A 15,153-nucleotide genomic window follows, 5' to 3' on the forward strand; every position below is an offset into this window, starting at 1 on the left:
GAAACCCTGATGACAGAAGTATAAAGCAACAGATTATGAAGTGGAATGCGCTCTGTAAGTATTAGTTCTCACTTCTAAGACAAATCTGTTTGTTCTGCAGGTAGAATTTTATCAGACTCGAATTTATAAAAATTACATTCTTCTAAGCTAGGATATAGGATGCATCCATTGTTGTGGTATTATTATGGAAAAGAAAATAATGCTCCATTTTGAGAAAAAAGATTAATGATTTTTTATCCTATGTAGTATTGCCTTGGGTAGGCATGATTTGACCCAAAACAAATCTACCTCTGGATAACAATAATCTCAACTACAACATACTTGACTGTCAGTTGAACTTATGACTGTGTCTGTATCTATACATGTGTGTGCATGTATGCATGTGTCTGTGTGTGAGAGAGAGAGAAAGGTGCGGGAGAGGTGGAGAACTTGGGGTAGGGGAGAGAAAAAAGAAGAGGAGACCAATTTTGATAAACCTTTAACTTAAGGTATTGGAATTGAGAGGCGCCACATCTCATGCAAATTTATAGTTGTTTTTTTTTATTTTAACAATTTATTGGGGCTCATACAATTCTTTTCACAGTTCATGCATATACATACATCAATTGTATAAAGCACATCTGTACAGTCTTTGCCCTAATCATTTTTTTTCTCTTTTCTTCTTTTACATTTTATTAGGGACTCATACAACTCTTACCACAATCCATACATATACATACATCAATTGTATAAAGCACATCCATACATTCCCTGCCCCAATCATTCTCAAGGCATTTGCTCTCCACTTAAGCCCCTTGCATCAGGTCGCAAATTTATAGTTTTTATAGTAGTTATCAGAGTGCTTTAAAAGCACTGAGCTATAAGTCAAAAATTATCCTGAATAAATAAATTAAAATCCCTATTATGTACACATGTGAAACATGAACTTAGTAGAGTTTTTAGTTAAACTATATATTATAAATATATTTACAATTATGCTCACCTTTTGTTTGACTTTTTATAATGGTTGATTTTCCTATGTTCTGACTGTCTAATTGTAATATTCTGAGTGAAAGGAGCAGAGTGTCTTGCTGATGTTGTTTTCTTTATTCTACTTATTCATTTCTTCTCTGAGGCTCTCATCATTAAGTGGGCACTCAAAAGTAACTGACATTGGTGGAGATTGATATAAATAAGGTCTATTTGATTTTCCATGGTAATCATGACTCAAGTCATCAACATCCCAAAGAGCTATCAATATTTATAATGATGTGTAATAGCTGAAACTTGCTCTTGCATATAGACAAGGTAAAGTGAATTTTAAAAAACGAAGTAAAAGAGCTAAAATGAGGATTTCAAAAGGTAGCTCAAGAAGATAAAATATTCCAATGAAATAAAGATTTACAGTGAAAGAGGATACAATGAAATAAAGAAGAAGAATTACAATACAGAAGATAAAGTGTTCCAATGCAAAGACCAGGAAGAGCTGCTAAACCAAAAGGGCCCGACATGGTTGGCATTTTCCACCTAAAAGAACTGAAGAAAAAGTCAAGCCCCAAGTTTTAATGTTAATGAATTCTACACCAAGTGTCTTTCAGTTTGTCACGCTGTGGTGGCTTGTGTGTTGCTGTGCTGCTGGAAACTATGTGATTGGTATTTCAAATGCCAGCAGGGTCACCCAAAGTGAACAGGTTTCAGCCGAGCTGCCAGACAAAGAACAGACTATGCGGAAGGAATTGCTGTCTACTTTAGAGAAATTCATTACTGAGGAAATGTGTGAGTAGCAGCAGGACATTGTGTGATGCTGCGTTAGGTCGGGTGCGCGAGAGAAACAAAACCAGTGTGGCTTCTATGGGTTGAGGCTAAGAAGAGATTGATATTGAGGGGTGGAGCACATAGTTGTAGAAATAGTAAGTCTAGTCCGATTCAAACCAGGCTTCTGCTGACTCATGGAAGCTGATGAACAGGAATCAAGATCACTAAGCAGAGACAGCAGGAGACACAAGCTGTCAGATGCAGCAGCAATGAGTCTTAAGTCAGTTGAATGAATCCAATGCTCGGAGTCCACGGACAGCTAATGGGATGGGCAGGAAAATCAAGAGGACGTCGAGTAACTCAATGGGAGATTCAGCTCTACCAGAAGGCTAAGGGCTGAAGAGGATATGACTGTGCTCAGTGTCTCACTTACACAAAGGACACATCCATGGTGGTGTCATCAGGCTGCAACTCAATTGATAAGGTAGGACTGAATCCCTACCCTTACCCTGGAGTGTCTACTTGACATAATCCCTAACATCAGACCACTCTTTGTCAACTTGACACCTGTACATAACTCTTTAAACATATACCTGTGCACCTAACAGCATACCAGAAACACATGTAAAATTGAAAACACACTAACCCCATTCTCATCCTTATCTTATACGTGAACAGGACAAAAATATTTGGTGCACACATACCAACACGGATTACACATAACAATTACAGTTCTCATTTCTGCAGCTGGTATCACATGACCATCGCTGGTATTTAGAACTATCTTCTTCCAATAACCATTTCATATTTCCCTTTCCCTTAGAAAGCACCTCAGCTGATCGTGGTTCTTTGCCTGGTGGTATGACCCACACCTTCATTCCTGAAGAATCTGGGCTGTTAGTACTCATGTCATAATCGGGGTACTATAGTTTACCCCTGATTATAATCACAATACATGGTAGCACTAAGAGACAACCTAAGGAATCCATACATATCCTTCTTTCCCACCATTTTTCACTACTAAGCCAACTGCCCCTCCATTCCTTTCCTGTGAAGTGAGTCCCTTGTCCTGAGGTGATGCTATGTGGGATAGCATGTCAGAAAATGAGACATTCTACAAGTCCATGAATGATAGTTTTGGCAGAACATGATGTGTGAAGAACATTCACATGAAACACAAATATCTTCACTTGGTTGACCCATTCAAAGAGTTCTATCTACATACCCGTTCCCTTCTTGTCACTGATTTTTCCAATTATTCTCCATCCAAGTCCCTGACCATCCAACCCAACCACGAATACAGTCCCATATCTGGTCTATTTCTCCCCAAAGCAAACCAAAAACCCAGGTGTATTGTTCGAGGTTCTTCCTATTGAGAGGATTACCTGTCATCGCCATCCTTTACGGATGTATCAGAAAGGGCTGTAGTGCTGCTGCTGTCTACTTTCAAAGGGTGCGGTGCCTGCACACCATGAAGGGCCGTCAGGAAGCCAAGTAAAAGTTTTCTGTCCTCAGTCAGTTGGTCATAAGGAACTCCCCGGGCAGGGGGCAGGGGGTAGGTGGGGGTCATTTGTGCATTCTGGGAGAAAGGTAGCACTGTGAGAGGAGGGGAGATCATAGGCATTTGGGCCACTTTTTCAGGCAGCTTGCTTGTGACTTAGGTCCAGCTCTAGTCCGATCATGTATGTGTCACGTCACTTCCATTTAATATAGTACTGCTGTGCACGTCCAAGTTTGTGACTCTTTAGGTCAGACAACACTTAGTTCATGGTGGGCAGCGCAGGCCCCATGGTGACTGGGGGGTCCAAGGTGAGGTGTTTGCTCAGTAACAGACCAAAAGCGGGTTTTAAACAGAGGCATGGTTTTCTACAGAGGACTTGTGTGCTCTGTAGACAACCATGCCTACAATGGCTTCCACTTGGGTTATCATACCATAATGGACCTTATTCCACATTTTAGAGTTTTGCTCCCAAATCCTGAGGTTCTGTGCTCTGGTTCATCAGGAGGACCCTGCTACAGACCCCAAAGTTCATCTCTATCTTCCACTGGCACTTCAAGCACAATTAGAGCAACCGGATCATATGGCGCAAGTGGCAGAACAGCTTGTGTGGCAGTGAGAACTTGAAGAGCTTTCTCACATTCTGGGTCCCCCTCAAAGCTGGCAGTAACTTTTTGAGTCACTTGATAGTTAGGCCATTGGCTAGAGGAGCACACCCAAATAAGGGATATGTTGCTTCCAAAATCTAAAGAGGCTCAGCAGGTGTGGTGCCTTCTTTTTAGTTGTAGGAGAGGTCAGATGCAAAGTTATCATTCACTTTAGTAGGGCTATCTCAACATGCCCCATACCACTAGACCCCTAAAGATTTCACCAAGGTAGAAGGCATCTGAATTTCTGAGTCTTAAAATCTCTTGAGTCTAAAGTCAATTCTTTCTTACTGGGTCTAATCAGTATAATGGCATCAAGGTAAAGGACCGGTGTGACATTTTGTGGAGATCAAGGTCCCCGAGAACTAAATTATGGCATAGTCCAAAAGAGTTGACGTAACCCTGGATGAGAGTTAGAAAGGTATATTGCTGACCTTGCCATCTAAAGGCAAACAGTTTCTGGTGGTCCTTTGAAACCAGAATTGAGAAGAAGATATTGGTCAGATCAATAGCTGAACACTGGGTACCAGAAGAGGTATTGATTTGTTCAAACAATAAAGTCACATCTGGAACAGCAGCTGCAATTGGATTCACCATCTGGTTAACAATAATCCACTAACATTCACCAAAATCCATCTGGTATATGTATAAGCCAAATAGGTAAGTTAAATCATATGTGGTAGGAATCGCCACTCCTGCTTCCTTCAAGTCCCAAGAGCAGCAGTAATCTGTGCAATCCCTCCAGGAATGTAATATTGCTTTTGATTTACTATTTTCCTCAGCAAAGGCAGTTCTAATGGCTTCCACTTGGATTTTCATACCATAATGGCCTTTATTTCACATTTTAGGGATCCAATATGGGGGTTCTGCCAGGTACCATGTAATTTTATTCCAATAACGCATTCAAGAACTGGATAAATTACTACAGGATGGTATTGGGGACCCAATGACCCATTGTGAGACTGACCTGTGCTAAGACTACATTAAAACCTTGACCTCTATCTGCTCCCACTCTGACTGGTAGGCTTTCAAAAGAATGGTGGCCTTTGGGGACTTGGAGGAGCCCTGGTCGTGTAGTGGCTATGCTGGTCTTCAATGTGCATGGTTGGCAGTTTGAAACAACCAGCATCTCCTCAAGAGAGAGACTGGGCTTCTATGTTCATAAACCGTTACAGTCTCCGAAACCCACAGGGAGTGGTTATGAGCCAGCAATGACTTCATGGCAGTGAGCTCAGTTTGGTTTGGGGGACTCACTGTGACTTAAATCCAGTTATAAGTCTAGAGGCAAGGTAGGGAATGTGTTTGCTGGGAACTTGAAGCATTTTCTTGTAAGGTAGCTGCTTCAGGCCATGCTCCAGATACAGCCCCAGGTGCCATATTAGCATACAGAGTTGGGCTAATTTCATCAAGTGTTGTTGGGGGAAGGGTGAAGACTAATGGTTTCACCACAAAGGACTTCACCTCTTTAGATTGAAGGAGGAGCGATGTTGGTGACTGGAGTGGTTCAGTGGAATCTGGAGGTTCAGTGCCTCCATCTTCTGGATTATCAGCCTATATTTCCCCCCCATTCCATGTTTCAGGGTCCCGTTCCTCTTCAATCAGTGATCTCACTGAAATATCAGACACCTTTCTAAGTTGAAAATTAAGCTCTTATTGTAAATCCGCTACTCGTGAGCCTCTGAGTTGGGTTTTCAGTAATACTAATAGTCAGGCTATTGGAACCGATAGGCTTTCTTTCCATGGCACCTCTAGTAGCTTTGAGGTGATTTACACAGCATTTCAGCTAGGCTTCTGAAGGTCTCAGTTCATCTGGTTCCTCTGGCAGTTTGTTCATTGTCAGAAGTATCAACCAACCAGCTCCCCCATACTTCTTATCCTGATAAAATTATAGAAAGATATTAAACCCATGATCACCCATAGCCTCACTTTTCACTAACACTTCATCTATCGGTGGTCCTGTATTAGGTATTAATTGGCATACTCTCTGTGACAGACTTGTGTGTACTTAATGAGACAGAGTTCTTGGTGCCTTTGTGCCTAATTAGACCCAAGAACCAATTTAGAAATCTCGTCTTTACAATGTTGTTTCTCTGGACCACTCCCAGCACTAAATGTCTTAAGTTGGGCTCTCAAGCAAAGCGAAACCAATGAGGCTAGTATATGTTAGATATAGCAGGGGATTTGCCTCAAAAGATGGATTACACAGTTCAGAAATAGATAAGTCTAGTCTGGTTCAACTCAGGTTTCTCTTAATTCATGGAAGCTGAAAACAGAAAGTAATATGAGGAAGTGGAGACAAAGTGTGTGTGTTGGGGGGCCAGCGGGGGTGGGCATAGGCTATGGACGGCAGAGGTATTATGAAACCGAAGTCTAACATTGGCAGAATGGGTCAAACATCAGTAGTCCCATGGTAACTCCTGGACTGCACAAGCAACAAAACAGGAGATTGAGGTACTGCACAGGAGATTCAGCTCCAGTAAAAGGCAAAGGGGCAAAAATGATACCGCTCTGCTCAGTTGCTCTCTCTCATTAAAAAGGCAACACTCAGAGAGGTACCATCATGCTGCATGACAATTGATAGTTTGGACTCCGTCACCATCTTTACCCAGGGGTGTATTGTCGACATACTCCCTAACCATCACAGATACTGCAAACCTCGTGAATAGGAGCAGACCATTATCAGAGATAGTTCCAGAAGATGAGCCCCTTAGATGGATAGTCACTCAAAATGTGACAGTGAAAGAGCTGTCTTCTAAAAGTTGTGCCGAACATAATGACACGGATGGAGTAAAGCCTCCATAGTAAGCCTTCAGGATCTTCATTGGCTGATGTGGAATGACTCAAAATGAAAAGTAAAGCTGAAACTGTGGATTAATAATTGAAATTCTGAATATATGAAGCATGAATATAAGAAACAACTGAAAGCAGTAAAAAAAAATGAAATGGCCACATAAAGATCAATATCCTGGGCTTAAGTGAGCTGAAATAACCTGGTGTTGGCCATTTCACTTATTTATTTTTAAATCATTTTATTAGGGGATCATATAACTCTTATCACACACAATCCATACACACATCCATTGTGTCAAGCACATCTGTACATCTGTTGCCATCATCATTCTCAAAACATTCGCTTTCTACTTGAGTCCTTGGTATCAGTTCCACATTTTTCCCTCCTTCCCTCTTCCCCCTCCCTCATGAACCCTTGATAAATTATAAATTATTATTATTTTATCATATCTTACACTGCTCGACGTCTCCTTTCACCTACTTTTCTGTTGTGCATCCCCCAGGGAGGAGATTATATGTAGATCCTTGTAATCAGTTCCCCCTTTCTACCTCACCCTCCCTCCACCCTCCCAGTATCACCACTCTTACCACTGGTTCTGAAGGGATCATCTGTCCTGGGTTCCCTGTGTTTCCAGTTCCTATCTGTACCAGTTGGGGAAGGGGGGAGAGGGGGGAAGAAGTGCTTAAGAACTACAGGAAAACTGTGTGTTTCATCAATGCTTTACTGCACCCTGACTGACTCATCTCGTCTCCTCCCTGCAACCCCTCTGTAAAGGGATGTCTAGTTGCCTACAGATAAGCCTTAGGTCCCCAATCTAATTTTTCATAATGATATGATTTTTTTTGTTCTTTAATGCCTGATAGCTGATCCCTTCTACACCCCGTGATCACACAGGTAGGTGTGCTTCTTCCATGTGGGCTTAGTTGCTTCTGAGATAGATGGCCGGCCGCTCATTTCCTTTAAGCCTTCAAGATCCCAGACACACATTTGGCTTTAGTGTTTGTATGGGGAAGGTGAGCACACAATTATATGATTTTTTTGTTCTTTGATGTCTGATACCTGATTCCTTCAACACTCGTGATCACACAGGCTGGTGTACTTCTTCCATATGGGCTTTGTTGCTGCTGAGATAGAGGCCGCTTGTTTACCTTCAAGCCTTTAAGACCCCAGATGCTGTATCTTTTGATGGCTGGGTACCATCAGCTTTCTTCACCACACTTACTATGCACACATTTGTCTTCAGCAATCGTGACAGGAAGGTGAGCATCATGGAATACCAGTTTAATAGAACAAAATGTTCTTGCATTGAGGGAGTACTTGAGTGGAGGCCCAATGTATTTCTGCTCCCTTAATGCTAAACCTATAAATATATGCACATAGATCTATTTTCCCATCATCATATATAAAGATATTTGCATATGTACATGCCTGCATTTGGACCTCTATAAATGCACTTTGCCTCCTGGTTCCTTCCACTATTTCCTTTTACTTTCCTCTTGTCGCACTATCATGCTCAGCCTTCACTTGGGTTTCAGTAATTCCTCTCAGTTACATTGCTCTTGATCAATCCATACCAGACCTCCCACACCCTCCTTGGCACTCGTTTTGAATCACTTGTTGCTCCTTTGTCTCTGGCTTGGTTTACACCACTTCCTTTACCCCACCTCCTGCTCTCCCATGTCCCCCCAGAACCATCAGCCCTATAGTTTTCTTCTCCCAATTGTTTACCCACCCTATCTTATCTATATAGACCTGCAGAGATCATAAGATGCACATAAAAACAAGACAGTGTCAAACAAAGCGACACAGAAAAACAAAACAACGACAGCAACAACAACAACAACAACAAAACAATGACAAGGTGCTGGCCATTTTAAAATAGACAATTATAAGGTTTACTCTTCTAAGAATGACAAATTCATGAGGCATGATGTTACAGTCATTGTCAAAAAGGGCATTTCTATCTATCTTGAAGTTCAATGTTGTTTGTGATAGGTTAATATCTATCCACATGCTAGGAAATCCAGCCAATACAACTGTTATTCAATTTATGCAGCAGTCACTAAAGCTAGTGATGAAGGAATTAAAGAATATTGCCAACACATTAAGTTTAAAAGTGATCAAACAAACAATCAAAATGCATTGATAATTATTGGTGATTGTAAATCCAAAGTAGGAAACAAACAAACAAACAAGAAGGCACAGTAATTGAAGCTGGAGACCCCAGATAGAAATACGGCAAGATCAACAATTTCCTAGCAAATCCCTTTTCTTAACAACACAAATGGAAGCTGTATATACGGACTTTTAAAGATGGGATACGTAGAAACCAAATTGACTGTAATTTGAAGAGCCTAGGGAGAGACTAGGGAGAAGCTCAATCTTGGGAGCTAAAACCAGGCCAGACACTTACTATGGAACAGACCACCAATCGCTCATATGCAAGTTCAGATTGAAGCTAAAAATAATTAAAGGAATGTCCCATCTGAATTCTGAGAACATATCAAGAACAGGCTTGATGCATTCAACATTAATGAAAGAAGACCTGATGAGTTGTCAGGTGACATCAAGAACATCTTACATGAAGAAAGCACAGGTCATTGAAAAGACAGGAAAGAAAGAAAAGATCACAGTGGATGTCAGAAGAGACTCTGAACTTACAATTTATTGTAAAGTAGCTAAAGTAAAATGGCAAAAAATGAAGAACTTAGTGAGTTGAACAGAAAATTTCAAAGGGCAGATGCAGAAGAAAACATAAAGCATTACGTGAAATGTGCACAGACCTAGAGTTGGAAAACCAGAAGGAAAGAACACACTCAGCATTCCTTAAACTGAAGGAACTCGAGACAGGTTGAATGCTACAGCATGAATGACGAAGCACCGGAAAAACTGACTGATGACAAGAAATTTGGAAAATAGCTTGCTGGGCCAATGACTGGCCGAGTTCCATACTTGTACCCATTTCAAAGAAAGTTGCCTGCAGTACTTATATAATGTTGTGTCAATTTGTGAGGATTACGAGTGAAGGGATGGAGTCTGGCTTGTCACCCTAGATATAACTTATGAGGGCTCTGTATGGGAATGGCCTTCTCCTGAGAATTCTGGGAAAACTCTGGCATTTCCTCCATGGAATCTGGAGAGACTCCCTCTCTCTGCTGACTCCCTGCAAAACATGCCCGAGGAGAAGCCACATGAACCTACCCTGATGCAGCACTGGAAATTGTAAGAAGCCATGTGGAGACCCCTGCCAGCACTGAGATGCTTACAACACCAACTTGTCCAAAAACTTTCTATCCACTGGTCTCTGATTGATCATCCTGCATTCAACATCATTGCATGTGTTTCATGAGTCTGAAGAGGACTTTATAGATTGGTATTGGACAGATGGGCTAATATCGGACTAATGGGCTTGGACTGGACTGGGTTGGGATGCTTTCTTAATGTACAATTACCTGTGTATAAGACTCTCTTTTATACACATATGAGTTTCTACGGATGTTTCTCTAGTCTACCTGGACTAACACAGTAACCCAACAGAATAACAAATTATAGAACAATATCATTGGTAACACATGCAAGAAAATTTTACTTTAGAGAATTCAGCAATTTTTGGAGCAGTACGACAGGATTCAAAATAAGATGTGATACAAAGGATAGCATTGCTGACATCAGGTGGATTTTAGCAGAAAGCAGGAATACCCGAAATGTGTTCGTTTGTGATGTAATGACTATGCAAAGCATTTGACTGTGTGGACCTTAACAAACCACAGATAACCTTGTGATGTATGGGAATTCCAGAGCACTTCATTGTGCTCGTGCAGAAGCAGTAATGGACAAGAGGAACAGAACGAGGGGATGCAGCAGGTTTAAAGTCAGGAACGGTGTGTGTCAGGGTTGTGTTCTCTCACTAGAATTAATCAGTTGGTAGGCTAGTGTGCTAGTCTAGGTACATTAGAGAAACAAATCCACGGAAACTCACGTATAAGAGAGTATTATATAAAGGCTAAGTGCACATCAAAAAAACATACCAACCCAGTGCTGTCCAAGCCCACAAGTCCAACATTACCCATTAACCCATATGTCTGTCACCAATCCACAAAGTCCTCCAAGTCACAAAACACACACTATGATGCCGACTGCAGGAGGAAAGCTGAATCAGTAAACCTGTAAGCATCTCAGTGTTGGCAGGAATCTCTACACAGCTGCTCCAGCACCCAAGTCTGCATCGGGGTAGGTCCATGTGGCTTCTCCTCGGGGATGTCTTACAGGAAGTGAGCCTTGCCAGTTGAAGCAGGAACTGGCTAAGGCAGCTGCACCCTGGTCTGACCATCACAAAGCAAGAAACCCGAGAACAAGAAGTGCCAGGCTCATTGAGCCATTTATCCCTCTGTCCTTCATTTAAGCCCACATGTGTTTATCGGCAGGGTTGGCACAATAAACTAACTCAATCCACCTCTTGACAACTTGGCACTTGTACATCATTCTTTAGTCTCACAATTTCAATTAAATAACACCTACACCTTAATCCTATAATCCTGTGAATATGTTCCCCCACCTATGAAAGTTTGTAAGCCAACCACTGAAGTGGGATACCCTCACTTTGGGCTATCCAATTTATACACTGCTTACATCAACCTAGTGCTCTGAGGAGACAATCCAGTTGTAACCTTGTGGAGTCTGCATCCATAAGCAAAGTCAAATCCGGACAGGCCATTCATAAAGTCAGCAACAATATGCACCAGTTCACAGGCTCAAAACTCTCCATCTGGTAAGGTTCTGGTCAACTCAATGTGGGCTGCCTGACTCAGCCTCCACAGGTTGCCCATTGATTGCCTTGCCTTTAGACCATGGGCCCTCACTATTACTCAACAAGCCTAGCCCCCTCGTGATGATAGGTCATGAACTTTAGACCAGTCAGCCTCCTCTCTTCGTCTTCTCCTCTTTCCCCTGTAAACCAAGTCCACAGGTGTCCGTGGCCAAACTCAACCCGTCTCTTTATTGCTGCATTTCTCCCACTTCCACTCAACAAGTAGATCCAGGTGGCCACCTAGCAAGTATTGTAGCCTGTTCACAGACTCCCTTTAACATTCAGTCCTAGAGGGGAGTTTTCTTCATGGTTCCAGATTTTTTTCCAGCTTCTAACAAAGACCATTGGTTCCTGAGTACTCGAAACAAAGACCCTTGGTTCCTGAGTACTCTAAACTCCTGGGTGGGGCACATCTTTTCAAAACTTTCTTTACAGGCATGGTCTAAACCCATCTAAAGACCAAATTTTGATGGCTTAAAGCAAGTGGATTTACAAATTTTCTATTTTCATACTTCCCATATTTTCCCCAGAAACAATTGAGTAAACAGTGTGGCTTATCTGACCTCTGGCAAGACAAGGAAGAAAAACTACCATGAGGCAGAGGTCCAACAAACATCTACTCTCCATCTTATTTCTTTCTCCAGTACCCTACTCCAAAGGTAACATTATGTGGTAATCTGGGTACTTTGGAGAAACAAGTCCACAGAAACTCATGTATAAGAGAGAGTTTTATATAAAGGTTAAGAGCACATCAAGAAAACATCCCAACCCAGTGATGCCCAAGCCCACATTAACCCATTAACCCATTATCCCATATGTCTGACACCAATCCACAAAGTCCTCCATGTCACAAAACACACACTATGATGCCAACTGCAGGAGGAAAGTTGAACCAGTAAACCTGTAAGCATCTCAGTGCTGACAGGGATCTCCACACGGCTGCTCCAGCACCCAGGACTGCATCGGGGTAGGTCCATGCAGCTTCTCCTCGGGGATGTTTTGCAGGAAGTCAGCCTTGCCAGTTGAAGCAGGAACTGGCTAAAAGCTGCACCCTGGTCCGACCATCACAAAGCAAGAGACCCATGAACTAGAAAGGGAAGGCTCACTGAGCCATTTATCCCTCCGTCCTTCAATTAACCCCACATGTGTTTATTGGCCAGGTTGGCACAATTAACTAACTTAGCTAGTCAAACCACCAAAGAAGCTAGATTATATGAACAAGAGTATGGCATTTGGATTAAAGGAATGCTTATTAACATCCTTCAATATGCAAATAACACACCGTGCTTTCTGAAAGTGAGGAGAACTTGAAGTACTTGCTGATGAAGTTCAGAGATTGAAGCCTTCAATATAAATTATAACTCAATATAAAAAGAACCCAAATCCTCATAAATAGGCCAATAAACAATATCATGATAAATACAAAAAAGAATGTATAAGTAACCCCAAAATCAATGCTCATGGAAGCAGTATTCAGGAAATCAAAGAGCATAGTGCATTTGGTAGATATGTTGCATAATACCTCATTTAGATGTTAATAAGAAAAGATGTCACTTTGAAGACAAAGGTACACCTGACTCAAGTCATTCTAGTTTCGATCATTTCACATACAGGCAAAATCTAAACAATGAATAAGGAAGACTGAGAAAGAATTGATGCACTTGAATCACAGTGCTGGTGAAGAATATTGAAATCACATGGACGGCCAGAAGAATGACCACATATGGCTTGGAAGAAGCACATTCTGAATGTCCTTTAGATGCAAGGTTGGTGGTACTTCTTATCGGGGGGATGAATCCCTGGAAAAGTAGATCATGTTGACAAAAAGGAGGGTCGGTGAAAAAGAAGAAGACCTTCCAAGAGATGAACACAGTTGCTCCGACAGTGGGTCCAGATATTGTAATGAAAGTGTATGTGGGGGGGAGGGGTGTATGATCAGGTAGTATTTCATGCTGTGGTACTTGGTACAGTTAGGAGTCTGGACCAATTACAGAGCATCTAAGAAAAACAACAAAGGATTGTAAGATACCAGAGTGATCTTACTAAATAAAGATTCCATCAGCTCTGCTTTCAGTCTATAAGATACTATTCAATTTCCTTCCCTCATTACACAATGTCCTTAGCATCCATTATTTTTATACCCAGGTCCTTAAAAAGCTAATTGCTCTAGAGTTGATTCTGATTTATACAAAACCATGTGTGTCAGAGGATAATTGTACTGTATAGGATTCTCAGTGGCTGATTTTTTTAGTAATAGATCACCAGGCCTGTCTTCTGAGGCCCCTGTCCCAGAGTTATTCATCAACATAAGGTCAGTTTTGGATGGACCCTGTTTCCAAACAGATATTCCATAAGTATTTGTAGAATTAATTAATATGGAATGAATGAAATCTATGACAAATCAATGAATCATTAAATGTCATTGGTGTAATGTCATGTCTATTTGTAACCCTGTTTATAATTTAATATTAGAATTTTAAAGTCTTCATTTAGCTTAGCCATTTCAAAAAGGGCTGACTATGTAAACAGTAAAATACAAAATAGGTCCTAATGCAAATATCTGGAAAGAGTTCGTCTAAGTGATGATGACTTGGGGAAAGGTAAAAAAATAACTTTTAAAATAATCATAATAATAAATGAGTGGTTTCTATTTATAACCAGCCAAAACATTTGCCATCAAGTGGATTCTCATTCATAAGAAACCTACAGGGCAAAATAGAACTTCAACCTAAGACTTCCTGAGATTGTAAACCCGTAAGACAGCAAAAAGCCTCAACTTTCATCTGCAGAGAGGCTAGAGGTTTTGAATCATCAACCTGTGGGTGGTAGACAAATGCCTAACCCACTGTGTCTTCAATGCTCCTTTTCAATGTATAAACTAAGTAGAAACACTACTTAAAGTAAGTCATGGATTCATCTGAAACCACAATAGATAAACACATTGTGTCATTTTTAAATATCAAGCTCAAATAACAGACTACATAATCTAAAACCCACAATCAAACTAAGTATTTCAAGAAGCGTACTAAAACACAGTTTCGACAACAAAGGGAATCCAGATTAGTACTTAGCAAAATTATTTGAAGTTATATGTAAAAACAGACTGGCTATAATAGAATTTTAGAAATTAATGTAAATCATCCTGAATTCTAGATAATTAAACATATTGTAAATGTCTTTACGTTGAAACATTTTATAAATACACAAAGCATTTTAAAGTCGTACCTGTAAAAGAGTCGTTCTATGGAGTTTTAATGCCCCCTTCTGGTGAATTTTAGCAAAGCAGCCAGAACAGTAATCTTCTCCGCATTCAAGGCATGCCTTAAGAGATATAAAAATATCATACGAAGTTATAATGATGTTGAGCAAATGATTGCATTAAAATGTCACTATTAACATTCTCGTTTCTGTAAGAATATACCTTGATGTCTTTGGAATTGAAAAGTCTGAAGAAATGAATCCGAGTTCAGATTTAACTTTTATAGAAAACTTAAAACTTTTCATGACTCTGATATTAATGATAATAACTTTAATCTAGATTCCAGAAACATGGATAGAAGACGTGCTGTTACGGGGATTAAGTGTCAGCTGCTAACTGAATCGTTAATGGTTCAAATCCACCTTCCAGTCCTAATCCATGGGAGAAAGATGTGGCAACCAGGCTCCCTAAAGATTC

At 40.8% G+C, this 15,153-nt stretch overlaps 1 protein-coding gene across 2 annotated transcripts in view; it reads right to left on the reverse strand.

Annotated features, from left to right (window-relative positions):
* Positions 1 to 15,153, reverse strand: part of ZBBX (zinc finger B-box domain containing) — a 140,844-nt gene that overhangs the window by 101,765 nt on the left and 23,926 nt on the right. For both annotated transcript variants that reach the window (XM_075548891.1, XM_075548890.1), the window contains exon 6: positions 14,703 to 14,798. In XM_075548891.1, coding sequence (XP_075405006.1) covers positions 14,703 to 14,798 — 96 coding nt within the window. The remainder of the gene's footprint in view (positions 1 to 14,702; positions 14,799 to 15,153) is intronic.

This window comes from Tenrec ecaudatus, chromosome 4 (genome assembly GCF_050624435.1).
Source record: "Tenrec ecaudatus isolate mTenEca1 chromosome 4, mTenEca1.hap1, whole genome shotgun sequence".
Classification (NCBI taxonomy): domain Eukaryota; kingdom Metazoa; phylum Chordata; class Mammalia; order Afrosoricida; family Tenrecidae; genus Tenrec; species Tenrec ecaudatus.